This window comes from Histomonas meleagridis (genome assembly GCF_020186115.1).
Source record: "Histomonas meleagridis strain 2922-C6/04-10x chromosome Unknown contig_25, whole genome shotgun sequence".
Lineage (NCBI taxonomy): Eukaryota > Parabasalia > Tritrichomonadida > Dientamoebidae > Histomonas > Histomonas meleagridis.
In genome coordinates, this window is record NW_027150831.1 from 520642 (window position 1) to 538636 (window position 17995).

General features: G+C 32.2%; 11 protein-coding genes across 11 annotated transcripts; 9 read left to right on the forward strand and 2 right to left on the reverse strand.

Annotated features, from left to right (window-relative positions):
* Positions 1–426: 426 nt before the first annotated feature.
* GO595_004199 (Clan MC, family M14, Zinc carboxypeptidase-like metallopeptidase) lies at positions 427–1695 on the forward strand (the record flags this gene model as incomplete). The annotated part of the gene is made up of 1 exon (XM_067917305.1): positions 427–1695. The coding sequence occupies one exon, from the start codon at positions 427–429 to the stop codon at positions 1693–1695; it is 1269 nt and encodes a 422-aa protein (XP_067775737.1).
* A 429-nt stretch (positions 1696–2124) lies between these two features.
* Positions 2125–2934, forward strand: GO595_004200 (uncharacterized protein; the record flags this gene model as incomplete). The annotated part of the gene is made up of 1 exon (XM_067917306.1): positions 2125–2934. The coding sequence occupies one exon, from the start codon at positions 2125–2127 to the stop codon at positions 2932–2934; it is 810 nt and encodes a 269-aa protein (XP_067775738.1).
* A 562-nt stretch (positions 2935–3496) lies between these two features.
* GO595_004201 (CAMK family protein kinase) lies at positions 3497–4582 on the forward strand (the record flags this gene model as incomplete). Its single annotated transcript, XM_067917307.1, has 1 exon — positions 3497–4582. The coding sequence occupies one exon, from the start codon at positions 3497–3499 to the stop codon at positions 4580–4582; it is 1086 nt and encodes a 361-aa protein (XP_067775739.1).
* A 306-nt stretch (positions 4583–4888) lies between these two features.
* On the forward strand, positions 4889–5437 carry GO595_004202 (COMM domain-containing protein 2; the record flags this gene model as incomplete). Its single annotated transcript, XM_067917308.1, has 1 exon — positions 4889–5437. One exon carries the CDS (start codon positions 4889–4891, stop codon positions 5435–5437), a length of 549 nt encoding a protein of 182 aa, XP_067775740.1.
* A 2357-nt stretch (positions 5438–7794) lies between these two features.
* GO595_004203 (zinc finger protein, C2H2 type family protein) lies at positions 7795–8958 on the forward strand (the record flags this gene model as incomplete). The annotated part of the gene is made up of 1 exon (XM_067917309.1): positions 7795–8958. The coding sequence occupies one exon, from the start codon at positions 7795–7797 to the stop codon at positions 8956–8958; it is 1164 nt and encodes a 387-aa protein (XP_067775741.1).
* A 621-nt stretch (positions 8959–9579) lies between these two features.
* GO595_004204 (Diacylglycerol kinase 1) lies at positions 9580–10605 on the reverse strand (the record flags this gene model as incomplete). The annotated part of the gene is made up of 1 exon (XM_067917310.1): positions 9580–10605. One exon carries the CDS (start codon positions 10603–10605, stop codon positions 9580–9582), a length of 1026 nt encoding a protein of 341 aa, XP_067775742.1.
* Positions 10606–11343: 738 nt separating this feature from the next.
* Positions 11344–12759, forward strand: GO595_004205 (uncharacterized protein; the record flags this gene model as incomplete). The annotated part of the gene is made up of 1 exon (XM_067917311.1): positions 11344–12759. One exon carries the CDS (start codon positions 11344–11346, stop codon positions 12757–12759), a length of 1416 nt encoding a protein of 471 aa, XP_067775743.1.
* Positions 12760–13261: 502 nt separating this feature from the next.
* GO595_004206 (Signal recognition particle 14 kDa protein) lies at positions 13262–13603 on the forward strand (the record flags this gene model as incomplete). Its single annotated transcript, XM_067917313.1, has 1 exon — positions 13262–13603. One exon carries the CDS (start codon positions 13262–13264, stop codon positions 13601–13603), a length of 342 nt encoding a protein of 113 aa, XP_067775744.1.
* Positions 13604–15142: 1539 nt separating this feature from the next.
* GO595_004207 (uncharacterized protein) lies at positions 15143–15544 on the forward strand (the record flags this gene model as incomplete). Its single annotated transcript, XM_067917314.1, has 1 exon — positions 15143–15544. One exon carries the CDS (start codon positions 15143–15145, stop codon positions 15542–15544), a length of 402 nt encoding a protein of 133 aa, XP_067775745.1.
* Positions 15545–15579: 35 nt separating this feature from the next.
* Positions 15580–16419, forward strand: GO595_004208 (uncharacterized protein; the record flags this gene model as incomplete). Its single annotated transcript, XM_067917315.1, has 1 exon — positions 15580–16419. One exon carries the CDS (start codon positions 15580–15582, stop codon positions 16417–16419), a length of 840 nt encoding a protein of 279 aa, XP_067775746.1.
* A 521-nt stretch (positions 16420–16940) lies between these two features.
* GO595_004209 (uncharacterized protein) lies at positions 16941–17867 on the reverse strand (the record flags this gene model as incomplete). The annotated part of the gene is made up of 1 exon (XM_067917316.1): positions 16941–17867. One exon carries the CDS (start codon positions 17865–17867, stop codon positions 16941–16943), a length of 927 nt encoding a protein of 308 aa, XP_067775747.1.
* Between the last annotated feature and the right edge of the window lie 128 nt (positions 17868–17995).

Genomic DNA, 17995 nt, shown 5'->3' on the forward strand with positions numbered 1-17995 from the left:
TTCCGATGAAGGTTTTTGCTGATGGAAAACTTTCGCGAAGAAGAAGCAAAAGAAGAAGAGCAATTACCAGAATTTTACCCAAGTGACTCCATAAAAGAAAATTCTTATCATATGATATATGGAAAGCCTCCATCTGATCATTATAGATTTGCGAAAACTTCAGCAAATATTAAATGGCCTTCTGATTTATGGAAATCTGGAAAGTTAATTTATGATATAGTTCACCAAGAGAAATGCGCGCCTCCACCAGAAACACCTGAAGACACTATTTTGCGTTTTGATTCGAAATTCGAAAGTGGAAATCTTTCTAAAGTATATCATATTAAAGGAAATATTTACCACTGTATTCTAGAGTATGACAGAAATTCATCAGCTTCATGTCAATGGTTTTATTTTAAAATTACCAATACTCGCCCACAAAAGTATATGTTTTACATTTCAGGATTCCACAAAGCTAAAAGCCTCTATTGTAATGGTTCAAAAATATTTTGGTATAGCAAAAAGCGAGCTCAAATTAAGAATGTATCTTGGACTCGTGGAGGTACAAATTATGCTTATTCTGTCACAAAGCGTTCTAAAAAGAACCCACGAGCATCTCTACAGTTTCAGATTTGTTTTCCTTATGCAGATGACGAAGTTTGTTTATGTTATGCAATTCCTTATACATATTCAGATCTTCTTAAATCCATAGATCATTGGGATAATATAGCTAAACCTGGAGTGTTTAAACACGAAACCCTTTGTTCTACAGACGGAGGTCGAGATTGCCCAATTTTAACAATCACATCTCCAAACAATACAATCCCACTTGAAAAACGGAAATATATTTTTATAACAGGGAGGATACATCCTGGTGAATCTAATAGTAGTTTTTTAGTCCATGGACTTATTGATTTTCTTCTTTCTGATACTCCTGAAGCAAATTATATCATAGAAAGCACAATTATCAAATGTGTGCCAATGATGAACATTGATGGAGTTGTTGAAGGATTCTATCGTGTGTCTCTGAGCGGGAACGACCTAAATCGGATGTGGACTGCCCCTGATTTGATTTTACATCCCGTTGTATACCATACAAAAAGTTTGATCAGAAAAATTGTTTCTGAAAAAGGTTGCACTTTTTACATAGACTTCCACGGGCACTCCAGACTCCATGGAACGTTTATTTACGGGTGCCCTAATGATGACGATCATGAGTTCAGAAATTCAGAAAAAATTTATCCTGGTATTTTATCATTATTAAGCGATACTTTTTCATTGAGCCATTGCGTGTTTTCTTTTCCTCAAGAAAGAAAATCCGCTGGTAGAATCGTTGTAAGAACAGAATTTAATATATTAAATAGTTATACAGTAGAAACGTCATTCGGTGGTGTGTTTGCAGGAGGTTGCGCTAATTGTCTTTACGATGAAACATTATGGAAAGAAATTGGTGAAAAATGCGGATTAGCAATTTATCATTATTTGCTAGACGACAATTCGCAATATACTAAATACGCCAAGAAGAAAGTCGAGCTTTTAGCTCCAAAAACACTCCCTGTATCCCAGAATCAAGAAAAAGAAAAGATACAAATTGACATGACAAATAAGAGTGATTGCTTTGGAAAGAGAAAGTTTACGGAGGATGATATTTCTAGCGTTTCCCTTGGTGTTAAACAGCCAAAGTGGGAAAGAATTTCTTTCAAACTAGAAAAATAAAATTTATTTGTTTGTAAACAAATTTCACTGCAAAAACGCTTTGATTCCGCTGAGCATTTGTTCTATTTCTTTATCATCGGTTGATAGTTTATCTTTATTTTGGAATAAAATTGGATATAATGTTGGATTTGTTAAAATTGCCTTGAGAAGCTCTTTTTTACTGATTGGAAATTCCGAGTTTTGGGTAAAATGAAGAAGACTTTCAATGGAAAAGTAAATCATTGGAGCTGAATCTACATCACTTGCATCTACTTCCTCAACTGTCTTTAGTAGCTTATCTTTGTTCATTTTGTTGAATGGTCTCGCAGCTTCGCTTAGAAGTGTTTCAGCTAAAAGCATAAAAATTATATTCTCGAATTAACGATAAAAAAAATGTGATGTTTACTCGGAGTGCCCCAAATCCAAGTAACAAAACCGCTGCTCATTGAAATGGAGAAGTACATAAATTTTGTTCCTTCTCCTGAAAATAGTACTTACCCACCTCCAGATAAGCCAGACGATGAAAGCCATAAGCCTCTTGAAGATTTTGTCTGTAATCCACCCGCATTAAGATTTATTAATAAAAGAAAATTAGCAGAAGCATCAAGAGATCTTAAGGCATTCCAAGAATCTCTTCGTACATATCGTCCCAGTGATCATTTTTTAAACCTACAACCACCACTTCTTATAACAAATGAAAAATCTAAAAATGATCATAAAACAGAAGTCACAACTGATGAGACCAATGAAAGCTCTAACTCAGTTATTACAAGTCTTCTACAACAAATTCCTGCTATTACTCAACAATATGAATTTCAAGAAATTCCAAACGATATTGAATTCCAGAATATCCTTCGGAGACATGCTGAGGAGCGTTCCAACTTAGCATATGATTTTCGGAAGGAACATTCACATATTTTATACAATTATTATGATGCCCAAGTTCGTGAAAATATGCAAAAGAACGACATGATAGATCACCGTCCATTATCAGATGCTCTTCGACATATTTCTAAACGTATTTCGTATCCTGTTGATTTAGGAGTCCAACGATTTTACAAATACAATGTCAGATACGAGAAAATCATCAAAAAGCACAAAAAATCTATTGAGAAGCTCAACCAAAACCAGGAAGCGAGGGCAGCAATATTATATCAGAAACAGCTAAAAGACATTCAAGCTTACGGAGACATACACCACTTGGATATAACCTCATTCAGAGTGCCAAAGGTTGCAACGCTCGGAGAGAACGAAAACTAAATAAATAAATAAAAATTTATGTGATTTAATTAGAATAAATACTTCTTCTTGACATAAAGAAATTAATATATCTATTTGTTTCATGAACGAAATAAAATTAAAATGTTTGTTATTTAACTTGATTAAATCTTCAAAATTTTATCAAAAATATCGAATTTTTTAATTATACTATCATGAAAATCTTATAAATTATTTTGTAACTATATCTACACATCGTATAGATATCATTAAAAAAATCGATTTGCTTATCAATTGAATAAGATTGATGCCAATATAATGATATTATTAAAATTTACTTAATGTTCATTACACGTTTTTTCCTTGTGCTATATTTTTTAGAATTATAATTTGTGCAAGTTGTAATGCAAAAATTAAGGAGCGACAGATTTTTGATAACTTATAAGAAAAAGTTCTAGTGATCGTTTTGCAGTCAAATCCATTTTATTTTCGAATGATATTTTAATAGTTTACACGTTTTCTGAGGTTATTGACGCATTGTAACGAATTGAAAATTCAATAATGTTTGTAAACGTCACAATTAAAAATACGTTTTGTGAGGAGAATGGGTTGCGCTCCGTCCAAGCTAGAAAAAATCGAAGCACCCAAACATAGCGCACAACAAGAGAGCACCAACACAAAACCTGATGACACAGATAATTCCAATACAGATGAAGAAGAAGATAGTGATTACACTAATTATTCAGAAGCCGAAACCATTTCATTTCAAACGTTCATTTCAGGTGCATTAGGGCGTCCTCTTTTATTTGAGTATGAGTTCAAAAAATCAATTGGTCATGGGTCACAATCAGAAGTATTTTTGGTTGAAAATGTAGAAACTAATGTTCAATATGCTGCCAAAGTATATGATAAATTCTTTCTTTATCGAAACAATCTTAGTGATTCTGAACCACCCATCAACAAGCTTATTCGTGAAATACAAATAATGTCAACACTCAACCATCCCAATTGTATGAATCTTATTGAAGTTTTAGACGATGATTGTACCAATTCCATCATTCTTATTCTCCCTTTAGCCCAAAGTTTCTTATTACCACAACGTTCCAAAGTATCACCAATTCCAGAGCCCATTTGCAAGCTTTATTTTTTCCAAATTGCGAGTGGTCTTGAGCACATTCATTCCCATAACTATATTCACCATGACATCAAACCTGAAAATATCTTATTATTTCCAGATGGCAGAATTGCGATTACAGATTTTTCAACGTCCATTATTTTGGATTCTTCGGATGGAATCCTTGAGGACACTGATGGCACGCCAGCTTTTTTTTCACCTGAGCAATGTACTGGCCAATCATATCGCGGCAAGCCGGCCGACATATGGTCATGCGGCGTCTCACTGTACATGATGTTATACGGCAAATTGCCTTTTTTTGATATCTCCGAAGAAGGATTTTTTCTTTCGCATTTGTTTAATATTGCAAAACAGATTCAGTATAACGATGTGACATTTAATGAGAATGTGAATGTGTCGGAAGATGCAAAAGATTTAATTTTGCATTGTTTGGATAAAAATCCGGAAAGTAGATATACTATAGAACAAGTGTTAAGCCATAAGTGGCTGAGTGCATGTTATGAAGATGAAGAAATATTAAGAATTGAGGGGGATTTCTTATATAAGAAAAAATAATAATATAAATTTAATAAATATTATTTATGTGGCGAGTTTTATTTAGTAATTTTAAATACTTTTTCACGAATTTGTTTAGATTTATGTTAATTCACTTAAAAAAAATATTATTCTTTTAATATTTTATTAAAGATTGACCACACTATAAATAGATACCAAAAGTCTAATGATTAGAGTTTATGTGCGAATGAAATTTTTATAAGAAACGATAAATAAAAAGTGCACTTTCCTATCGTTGTGGGGTGTCCCATATCTAATTGCTAGAAAATGTCTGTTCTTTCCTTGACGCAAAGCGTTCGTTCAGGGATGAAATCAGTCGAGCAAATTGCAGAAACAATCCCCGTACATCAGATAGTTAAGATTGCAGTGTTTTATGTAATTGGAAAATATTCTGAAAATGATATTAAAGCAAAAGCAAGAGAAGCACAAGTACCACTTCCAACATTTATGGAAGCCATGGAATGTCTTGCGTGGACGCTTTGTGAAGCAGTTCGCAATCGTTGTTCAGTAGATAAATTCAGAGAGTTTATTGCTGAAATGGAGTTTTTAAATACACCCGAAGTGTTACAAGTCTACGGTGATTCGATTGACACAATAAGGCAATGCTTAATTCAAGTTTCTCCAAATTCAGAACATTTTATCAGTCTTGATTGGAGAGTTCAAGTTGAATTTGCAAGACGCTCTTTAAGGCAGTTTAAGCGGCCTCATGTTGTAATGAACCTTAAGACAACTAATGGAAATACAACACTGGAATCAACGCCAGCAATGCTCTGCCAACTCCATGATGAGCTTGATGAAGCTCTTCAAAGTTGTAGAACAGCTCAATTCCGTCGTGTTCAAAGGTTTGTCAAGTAAACCAATTATTATAATTCATCATTCAGTAAAAAATGAAATCGCTTTTTCTGCATAAATTCATTTCGGATTTAAATGAATTGGAAATATTTATTAATTGATGATATGAAACATATGTCGGAATACTTAAAAAAAATTGAAAAGACAAATGTTTTAAAATATATTTTCCATATGAAGTAGATAGATGGCTGAGTGTACATACTATTTAACGACGCGGCACACTTCACTATATTATTTGGATGTTCATAAATGTAATTGAACATTTGCACATTCAGGAATGGACAAAAAGTATTTCCAGTACCTTCTGGAGCTGGAGCAGTAGCTCTAATTTAGAAGATGGAAATTATTTAGCTGAAAAAATTAATGTAAATTCACTTTTATTAATATTTTATTTGCTTCAGCTTCAAGAAATGATTTAAGTTCTACACATGTGTTTGTTTTATTGGTCATGAATTAATTGATATATCAACAGTAATTCCATTTAGTGGTAGTAATTTTCTAAATTCACAAAAATGATAAATGGTCAAACAGATCATATCGGAAAAATTAAAGTTACAAATCAAAATGTACCACTTCGAATTGTATTATGCTCAGACACATTCCTTCCAATTTATCATGATTTAGATTTAATAGTAATAAAATTTATGTTGGAAATAATTGAACACAAAACACATTTTACATTGAATGAAAAAGTAATAATTCCTCAATCACAGTTAGAAATTCGAGAATAACAAATAATATATATAAAAGAAAATTTGGATGTAAAAGCAGAAGTTGGTCCAAAATTTACACAAAATGATATTAATTCAAATCTTAAATTCATTAAAATGACAAATACAAATGAATGTATAAATATGAAAATTATGTAATATCCACATCTAAGAAATCCCATCAATCGCACAATTAAATATTTCAAAGTTTCGCCACAAAATGAAAATCTTTTTATTACTTTATATAGTCGTCAGCCGAATAATATTTAGGAAATGGATTCAAATGATAAATATATTTCTGCATTAACAAGAAATCCTATGAAAATTCCAACTTTAAATACTTTTATAGTGTAACAGAAAAATTAGTTGTTAATTCTAAGCAAGAAAATTATTTAATGATTACACTATTATTGCCAATGGATGGACCACTTTGTTTATGATTATAAATGTTCTAAAGAATTATGTAATATCACGGATGATTATTTCATAATTATGTTAATGATAAAATATTTTATATTGATCAATCAGCTGAAATTTCGTCAATGTATTTAATATAGAATTACTTAATAAAGAAGATACAAAACATAATATAACTTATCCAAATGGTTATGTTTTAAATATTAAAGATTTAGATATTCAATTTGGTGATGAAATAATACAAACAAAAGAAAACATAAAATTCCAAAACGTAAATGATATCATAAATGTAAACATTATAACAAATAACTATAATCTATTAGTTGAAAACTTAATATGTGATTATGAATCATATAATGGAACATTTATCCAAACAAATAATGTTTTGATGAATGATGCAAAAGAACCAATTCCAATAATAAGAATTAATTACAATTACATTTTAAAGGAGAAATTAAGAAAATTCATTTATTAGAAGGAATGTTCAATATTTGAAACTAATTGTGATAAAAATGTTATTTTAAATATTAAAAATAATGAAAAAGAACAATTGAAATTACCCAATAATACAAATATTATAATTAATTTCTTAAATAAAAATGTTACAATTGTAACATGGACAAAAGTCTTAAAGTTTGATATGTAATGCATTTTCTAGTTGACAAATGTATTCGGGATTTTGATGTTATTAATGATATGAAATGTTAAAGAACATTATGAAATAATATAACGTTTCAGGAATTGTAATATTTTTAATGAAGAACATGTTGAATTACAACAAATTTGTTAAGCTTTTGCATGTAGCAAATCAATAGTTATTAACAAAGTGTCGTTATGTAACTTCAGATTTTTCGATTATTAATTTTGAAGAAGGAATTTTTATAAAAATAAAATGTGCAATTTTTAAGAAATAACTAAACTATAAAAAGATGCAAATGCATTTTTGACATCTTCTAAATGTGTAATCACAGCAACATTTGAAGGAATTTTAATTCTGAACAATTACAAATGCATAAAATGATTAAAACAGCGTTCGAATTCAACAGCATGTACAATGATAACAGGTTTTGTGACTTAAACAATAAAAATGAAAAATTATTAATTTCTTATTGCGTAAGAAAATGCCTAATCACTTTAACTATTATTTTTTTCATAAAGATGAGTAACTGTATTTTGTGTTACACATGTTCAAAATTTAAATTTGTATTCAAATTATAAATAACGGATTTTCAAATGGGGGATTACCTCAAATGGACTGTCAATGATGTAGTAGAACAAATAGAGGCAATCGGACTTGGCGAACACTCTCAAGCACTCATGGGTAATGATATTTCTGGTGCTGTTCTTCCATTACTCAATGAATCTCATCTCAAAGAAATGGGAATTAGTCGTGTTGGAAGCCGTCTTCGATTCCTTAAATTCATCAAAGAGACCATTGAAGGTAAGCCAACAATTTCACAGCCAAAAAGTGAATATTCATCATCTAATATTTCATTTTCCTCAACTCGCTCATCTATAACTGAAACACCCACAACACGAGAAACAAAACCAAAGGAAGAAGCTCCGCCACCACGTGACACGCAATCCAGTTCATGGGAACAAAAAAGGCGTCAAATGATGATGAAAAAGATGCAATCAAAGCAAGAAAAAGATCTCAGCGTTACCAAGAAACCACAAAAAGTTGTGTACGAAGAACCAAATCCGCCACCCAAAAAGAAGACAATTCCAAATCCTCCATCAGACGACGATGATGATGGATATACGCCACCCCCTCCTCCTAAAAGAAGGCAGACAGCGTCAAGACCACCACCATCAAAACCACAACCTCCATCAGATGACGATGATGATGGATATACACCTCCTCCACCTCCTAAAAGGAGGCAAACAGCATCAAGACAACCACCTCCATCTAGTTTTGATAACAATGATGATGAAGATGATGGTGAACGTAGGGCATGCGCATACTGTGGAAGGAAATTTGGATTGGATCGAATCGATAAACATGAAGAAATATGCGCAAGGTCATCGTCCAAGAAGCGAAAAGTTTTCAACGCAGCCAAACAAAGACTTGCTGACATTGGCGGCGAACGAATTATTCCAAAGAAGTCCGCACCAGAGCCAAAGAAGACAATCAACGGCGTAGCGAAGTATAAGTTGGAACATGAGCGACTTATTGAAAGTTTAAGAGCTGCACGAAAACTACAGAATTACGAAGACGCTAAGGCTAAAGGAAAGAACGTTGGGCCGCCACCTGAAGTACCAAAGTATGAAATTATTGACGATGATCGTGTTCCATGTCCTTATTGTGGAAGGAAATTTGCGGAAGAGGCAGCACGAAGGCATATTCCCGTTTGCGAAAGAATGAATGCAGGACGGCGAAGAGGCGGCCGTCGGTAAATATTCTTTTTATGAATATAAATACTAAAAATCAGTTTGTGCATCAAAATTTGATATCAAATTTCGTCATTTTAAAATCGAAAACAAATTGTTTAATAACGCATTTTATTAGTTTTACGTGTAGAATTAGTCATAAATTATAATGTTTTAAATAAAAATTTATCAAAAACGAAATGTTTTCACGAAATCAGCAATTTTCAGGAGGTTACGGAAAATACAACAAACGGTTGCATCAACGATTGTCAAGTTGTTCACTGAAGTGCAGAATTTATAAGCAAAATTAAGCTGTCAATATTTATACAAATTGTTGTTATATAATAGCTATTATATTCTCTTATGTTTCTTTATTGCGCAATGCACTTCAAAATGCAATTTCAAAAATTGATTAGCCAATTGTGTTGCAATTTTGGCATTATTTGCTAAGATTTGCATAAGATATTCTTAGTATCAAAAAATATATAAATAAACATCACATACATTTTCATTTTTTATAGCAAAATCGAAGTTCTAAGAAACCGTTTAAATAGATTCTGAATATAACCGTTTATCGTTTGCGGGAAACGATCATTTTCCACTCAAAAACACTTATCGTTGCACATCAAACTTAATTAAGAGAAACATTTATTCACTAAACACCATTGGATATGAGCCAGATCTTTCTATCTTCACAGTCGTTGGGTTGTTCACCATACCACCTTCGCCGTCTACCTGATAATAAAAAGGCTCATCGACATGCATTTCTGTACTTACTCCTTGAATTATAGGCCTTCCAGTTCTGCAGCCTATTTGCAGCAATCCCAATTTCATTACGCCGCCTTGCGCAATGACTTCGAACTTATGATCGCACATTCCTCTATCACTTGTGTTCCTCCATAAGTCTCTTCCAGCATAAATATTTGGTATCGCTTGAACAACAACTGTCTTCTCTCCTCGCCTTAACAACATTTCGCGTGGCTCGCTTTCATCGTTTTCTTTGATCATGACTTTGCAATAGTCTCTGATGTTCCGCTTGCAAAACAGATTCGATGCTCCGACTGGAATGTAACAACATAATGACATACATTGGCAACAGAAACAGCACTTGCAACATCCGGTTCGACAATGTTCAAAATCTAACGCTACTTCGGCATCGACGCCGATTGAGAAATAATTTAACATTTGTTTGGTGACGACTTCTTGACTCGACGTATCAGTAAGAGTAAGCTGCCATATGTCAATGTTTTCAACGTGTGTCGAATTTCGCATCTTTCGGATGATTTCAGGTACGCGATGTAAATCAGCATTCATCATTCCGCCGCCCCACCCTAATGATCGACTCATATCATTACCGGTACCAAATGGAATCACTGCAAGTGGTGGCCGGTATTGATTTGGCGTTTCGTCAAGGCTAAATATTGGTTTTAATAAAGAGATAACCCAATTAACAGTTCCATCACCTCCGGCAGCAACAATACGCAAACTTGGATTGCGGAGAAGTTCTGCATGAGTTTCACGGAATGTTGATGCTTCTGACGGTAATTTTACGACTTTAATGAAAACATCATTCTCTACATACGGAATCACCCCGGCTGCTATTCCGCCACCACTGACGGAATTAACAAAGATGAGAATTGGTGTTTGGTCGCCATGGGGTATTTCGTTCGTCATTAGTGTCGAAGCTAGAGCTGTATGTGACTGAATTTGGCAATTGAATTGTTTACGTACGATAGGGTCTGAAATAAGCAGATTTGACCACTTTTGTTTGAGGTTAGAAACCGCGGCATTTAGGTAAAGGTTAATTGACGATACGAGAAATTAAATAGTCATTTTTTCTGCGTATACAATTAATTAACGTACGGCCAGATATGATATGAAAAAGTGAAAATAGGCCAAATTTGGATTCCTATTTTTTTAAAGAATATTTTTGTAATTTGATATCAAATATTGAAGATTATTTGAAGGATCTATGAAATATTATAATCGCTTTTTAAATCGTGGAAGTTATAAAGAAATTTCAATCAATTACATAATAGCTAAAATTCATTTTTTTTATATTAATTAATTCTAAATGTAATTTTAAATTTTACAATTCAACTATCAAATTACAAATGTTATTTTTTTGTTTATGAAATTTTTCAATTGACACGAATGAAATGGTAGCGATAGAACTTTTTTGAACAATATTTCAATTGAAAACGATTCTTTAACAAGTTTTTTATCTTGCAACGCTTTGCTTTCAAGTGAAACCATTTTCAGCCTGAAACCAAACATTAAGATTTGGTTAACTCAGCCATATAAAAAAACAAAAAGAATTTTTATTAAAATGACGTAAACAGATTTTGACAAAAGTGACATGTTATATGAAGTAATATGTAAAGTTATCAAATTTTATCAAATTACACACAAATGCACAAAACACCATCACAGATATTCCTTGAGACCGGTGGTGACTTTAAGACCACCACAGATTGGTCCATTCTTTCACGTTATCTCATACTTCTTGACGAAACATTTATTCTACAAGATACACAGTTAATTGATCGACTTCTAATGCATTTCAAAGAATGCAAAGAAAAGATCGTCAAAGCGCACGAAGAAATCAATGAACGCATTGAAGCTCTCAAACAAAAAGATCCAGACAAACTCAAAAAAATTCCAATTCCGACTCGAACCGAATCCAATCGTGATGTGCGTCTCATATTTCGATTTCTTATCGACAAGATTGTGCGTATGAACATCAAATCGGACAAACATCGAATATCTCAATTAGATTCTCATCGTCAACTTCTTGTCGATCTCCAAAACTTAATGGACTATCTGATTAACAAGCCCATTCCTTTTTCGGTCAAAGTCGAACGGGCTATAGTTGGCCAAAAATTTCGTCCATCATCAGCTCCTCCGTCAGTTTTGAAGCGAAATATGATCCGAAGTTTTGCGCATTATCAACAAGTCCGCCTCCAAATGATACCAACACCATTTGATTCAGACAATGAGAACAAATCATATCTCAAAGATATTATTGATGCCGGAGTCATGGCCAAAAAGCCCGGAACATCGTATTTTATTGAGCTCCCGAGCGAAGACACATTACATGTCTTCTTTCGTTCTCCGAAATCACCATTATTAAATCCGCAATTTAACAATGGGAAAGTTTTATATCCTTACGACGGCGGAAATGACAACGATTCGGTAAAGCAATGGATCAGCAACTCGGTAGCATCATTTATAAAGTGGTATGGGAATAATGAATTAAATGATGATCAAGTTGCTGCATTGGAAATCCTTTTAGTTCGGTTTTTGTTTGCCGAAACTTATCCAAAGTTTTATCCTGAGCCTTCATATGACGAAGAGCTTGTCAAGAAAATGGAAAATTTCGGAAAAAGAACACCAAAAGACATCGGAATCCTCGACAAGTTCGTTCCTGAGCAATGCGTTGGGAAACCTGTTATCGAAATGTTCGAAGTTGATTCCATTTCTCGCGCTCCTAAGGAATGGTTCCATAGTGCGATAAATCAATTTTCCCCAATTGACGCTGCTTATTGCATTGTTAAGGTACATGAAGCTTTGTCGGTAATGGCAGTGTTAAGAGTTACTTCAAAGAAAGAAAACTCAGATGTGGAGGACTTCTACCAGAAAATGCCCGGGTTTGATGAGATTTTCGAAATTTGGATGGCATTAGTTTGCGCAACAGGAGAACCAGACCCAAACAGATTAATGAACTTCATAAATAACTTCTCTTGTCTGCCGGGATTTACTTCAAGAGTAATGGCATCAATCGCTTATCTGGAAGCTTCGCTAACGCAATTAGCAGACGATAAATAGAAACGTTAATTTGATGTGTGTAAATGAAATAAAGTTATGAATTTTTTTACAATTGTGGAACGTTAAAAATAAAATTGATATTTATGATTCACCAAAACTAATAAGAAGATTAGCATATGAACAAAATGATGAGCGTTTGTGTGAGATAATTATTTTAACTTTAGTGAAAAAAATAATTTTTATTTTTGATTAAATTGAGAAAATATGAAAAAAAATTAAGGAGCTGCGTATTTTTTTAGGTTAATAATTGAATAAAATCATTTGCTTTGATCATGATTTATGAATTATTAATACTTAATTTCGAAAAATTATTTAATCAAAAATTTTGAGTAAACATTAATGATAATCATGATTTATGATTAGTGTTCAAATATATCTTGTTCATGAAAAGAATTGATCTTCCGGATTTGCATAAATTTGTTGATTAATTATTTAAATAGTTTATTCCCTCGTTTCTTGTTTTTTGACAAGGTCTGTTTCAATTGGAAACTAATTACCCAAAATGGTCAAACTATCACCAAAGGATTTCATTACTCAACTTGATGCAATGTTCAAAAAACAACCAGCAGGTTCGGTTTTCATAACATTCAAGCATTTTACAGGGCAATATTCCGTGAAAAAATCAGGAAATGGTCCATTAAAATCAATGCCTAAATCAGTTAGCGGAGGAGAGCCTGGTACAGCTATGCTTTTAATAAGGGCTTCAGATGGAAACAAAAAGAAAATTAGTGCAATTGTTACTGCACGTGATATAGTATCTTTTCAAATCTCTCTTGATCGTTTAATGAAACAAAATATGACCGGGTTCTCAAAAGCTGGCGTTCGTGCAACTTCAAACAAGTAAAATATCTAATAATATGAAATTTACTTTAATTATATGATTTGTAAATATATGCTTCGACCGAGGCAAAAAAGGAAATTAAAGACAAAACAAACAATGACCAGGCAAAGCGGGAGTCAAGAGGTGGTGGTATTTTTATAATGGATTGATTTGTATCTGTTCCAAAAATATACTCTTCATCATATAAAACACCTGCTTTAAGGTCATTCCTGGTATACTGCATTTTGTATTCTGATTGATACAAATCTAGTTTTGTGCTTATTTCCTTATTTTTGATTTTCATTTTTAGATTAAAATGAAGCCAAGATAGTTCTGGAATAGTTAAATTAGTTTTAACACATTGTCCTTTATTTTGTATATAATTTTCTGGGCAAGAAAAATTGGTTCTAGTGCAAGTTGAATGTTTAGGGCATTCTTTGCAGATGAGTTGTGAATCATCAGCACAATACTCTAAATTACTCTGTGTCAAAATAGCAATAATGGAAAGAAGAAATGTTGAAATTCCAAAAAATATTCTAAAAGAAATATGTGATATAGGAAAGAAACTCTTTTTAACTTTTGCGGGTTTTACTCTAGTTGGAGTTGGGGTTGGTTCTCTTGAAGAATTTTGACTTGAAGCCCTGGAAATATTTTTTGGCGCTTCTTCCATTTAAACTTGGAATTGAATTCAATCTAGTTCTTTTTCTTTCATTTAATACATTAATTGATATAAAATGCGAAAAAACAGAGACACGATGGCCGAGTGGTTAAGGCGTGGGATTAGAGTCCCCATGGGCTTGTCCCGCATCAGTTCGAATCTGGTTCGTGTCGTTTTTTTGATTTTTTTTTTGATTCACTAGTGTTTTGAGAAGAAAAAGTATATCATAAATCATAGCTTTTCTTTAATTTCTTTTTTAAAGATATTCAAAGTAAAATAGTGATTTAAGTTTCGCTCTTGAAATATTATAAAGTATTTGAGTGAATAATTTAAAAAGAATGCAATATAATTAATGATTCATTAATCAAATTTTCTAAGCAAGAAATTCGTTATTTTTATTTTCAAACCATATGCAAATCTAATCGTGTTTTGCATTCAAAAAAAAATCTATTTGCATAATGCTTTGTCGATTAGAATTATTTGGATAAAAATGTAAGAACATAACAAAGGAATATATAAGCCTTGAATTTCTTTATATAGAGTATATTATATGTTATCTGTTTTAAAGGCTATTTCCAATAAAATTTTTGTTTGCATCGTATGCCATCTGTCATGACACTTTTCCACAATTGAACGCTTATTGACAGTTTGGCCAGATAGCTTTACTTTTTACCTTATGGATTCCAAAGTAAAAACACAACAAAGGAAGCAAGGATTTAACAACAAAGAAAGACGTTCTACCAACAACAATAACAACAATGTTAATAATAAGAAACGTTCAACACAAGAAGATAAACCAACACAACAACCACGTCGACCAAGGATTCAACTTCGTACACCAATTGATCAAATTAAATTAAATGAAGTTCAAAGTGAAAAGATTAAAGAACTTAATGAAAAACTTCATGAACTTGGCGAAGCAGTTGCACCTTCAGAAAAAAGATCATACACTTAAGTTAGAAAAACTTGAAAAACGTATTAATCAAATCAAAGGTAATATTGATACATATCGTCATATGATTGATGAAGAGTATGCTAAACGAGATTCGTATGTTAGTAAACATTCAGGTATAGCACCTAATGCACTTAATCAAATTCAAAGTAGTCTTAATGAACTTTATGAAAAGAAATCACAAATCGAGAAAGACATTCAAGAAAACAATGATAAACATAGTAAACTTCAAGTTCAACTTCGAGACATTCGTTCTAAATCAGGTATTAAGAATCAGGAAGAAGCGCTTGCGAAAATCGATCAAATTGATCATCGTATTGAAGTTGAAACGTTAACATCCCCCACAACTTCGTAAATTAATATCAGAACGTGATCGAATTTTTCACAGTCATGAAAGAGTTAGTAAGTGCTGATAAACTTATTAAAGAAGATGATGACTGTCGTAAACGTGTTAATCAACTTTATGAAGAAAAGAAGAAAGTTCAAACACAAATTAGTGAATTATTACAAAAACGAAATAGTACACGAACACAACTTGATTCACTTCGTGAAGAAACCAAGAAATATAATAATCAAGTGCAAGTTTATTATAATAAAATCAAAGAACTTCGTGAAGAATTAAATGGAATTAATGGAGAACGAGGTAAAGAACAAAATGAATATCGTAAATTACTTAAAGAATATCGAAACAAACTTAATCAAATCACAGATATTCATTATGAACGTGATGTTATTTATCGTGAAGCAGAACGTACTATGTTACAAATTCTTGAAGGTCAAAAACTTATTGGAGAAATTAAAGAACGTGAAAATCCACATCAAAAAGAGATTGCAGCAGGTAAATCACTTATTACATATCTTGAAGGAATGCAAGGACATCCGCAGCATAAAGAGAACAAACAACAACAAAATGTTCAACACACGAAACGTTCTAATAAAGAAGCCGAGAAACTTATAGCAAGTTTGAAGAAAGATAAAAATAATAATAAGAACAAGAATCAACGCCAAAAGAAGAACAATATGAAAATTCCAATTAATCATTCTATGGATGCGATTTCACAATTTGTTATTGTTGACGTTTCTGCACCATCGAATATGAGTCAAGTTGAAAGTACATTGGAAGAACTGAAGAAGAAAGTTCATGAATGGGAATCAGAATTCGTTAAAGCGATTGTTACATTTACGACATCAGAAGATGGTCGTGTGAAAGTCGACGTGAAAGTTGCATAAGTAAGTAAACAAGTAAACAAGTAAACAAAACAATGCACAAACAGAATGAAATTTTATGTAATTAATGAGAATTTTATGGAATTTGAATCCAAACATTTTCATAATTTTACCCAAATGCGAATCATGAACATTTTATGTAATTAAAATATTGGATTCATAAATTATAACAAAATGCCGGTTCACTAATTTGTCTCTTTATTTATTGAACATTAAACACCGTATTTCTCACAGAGAAAAATTCATTTGTTATAGAACTCAAAATGAAGTAGATTGGACAAAAAGAACTCAATACCAAAATTTATTTGCCTATACAAATATTTTTGGTACTTTGAAACAAATTCTTTAATTATCAAATAGTGTTTCTCCATATATTTAGAATATTCACATCAACTTCCCTCTCTTCAACATCTTAATGAAGCCGAAGTCTTCAAGTCTCACTAAATGAAAATAGCTATAGTTTTATATTTGTATAATTTGAATATATATTTAGGGGAAAAAAATAAATCAAATGATTTTTTTAATTAAAGCATTAAACCTAATGCTAAAGCAAGAAATGTTATCGAAATTGAATATTTTGCGATACCCATTTTAACTCCATCACTTGTACTGGGGCTTGGTGTTGCTGTACTTTCGCCACCAGTTTGTGTTGCTGTATTTGTTGCTGTTGGTATAAAACTTTCATCAGTTAAAGAAAATGATTCATAAGATAGTGAAGAAGAAATAGTTGAACTTTCATCAATTAAATTTCGAATATCATTTGATATGGACGTACGTATTTTGAGTGTACCAGTGTATTTTCCACTTAGTGAAATGTATGGCATTGTGGAAATTATTGAAGGATTTTGTGCTTTGTTTATGATTTGAGGATAATTATTAAATTTGTATTTTAACATTGCTTGATATGATTCATCAAAATAAATCTTAAGTTCTTCAGATGGAGCTTTGCCATTGATGGTTAATGAGTAATAAACCCCATTTTCATATGTATATGGATTAAACATTAATCCAACACTATAATCAAACGAATGACCATCAACAGTATATGAATGAACGCCAAGAGAAACTGTGACTGAATTGCTTTTTACAATATATACTCTATTCTTTACATTTTCGTTTGATTCCAATTGGGAAGGATCTGTTGAAAACAAGTAATTTGCAGAAAAGTCGCCCTGAATAGAACATTCATTTACATATAATTTATCAAATGCCGCATTTTGGAAGTTAACTGTCGATGAATTAATGTCGACAAGTGCGGAAGAGCATGAGTTCTTTATCTCAATTGAACTAAGACGATGAACCGAAAAAACTTTATTTGTTCCACCCTCTAAATCAACTGATACGCCAGATTGCTGGTTGTCGAATACTAATAAATCATAATTTGAGTATTGAGATAGTTTAAATTCTTGTTCTGGATCTGTGACAGAAGTTATTTCATGTGCTAAACTCATCCTTCGCGCTTTGAATAAGAGATTTTAATTGTGCATCATATGAAGAAAAAGAATATTCTTTTTGGAGGTATGAATCTATAAGGTTTATTTTTGTAAGATCATCTTGGACATTGGAAAGGCTAGAACCA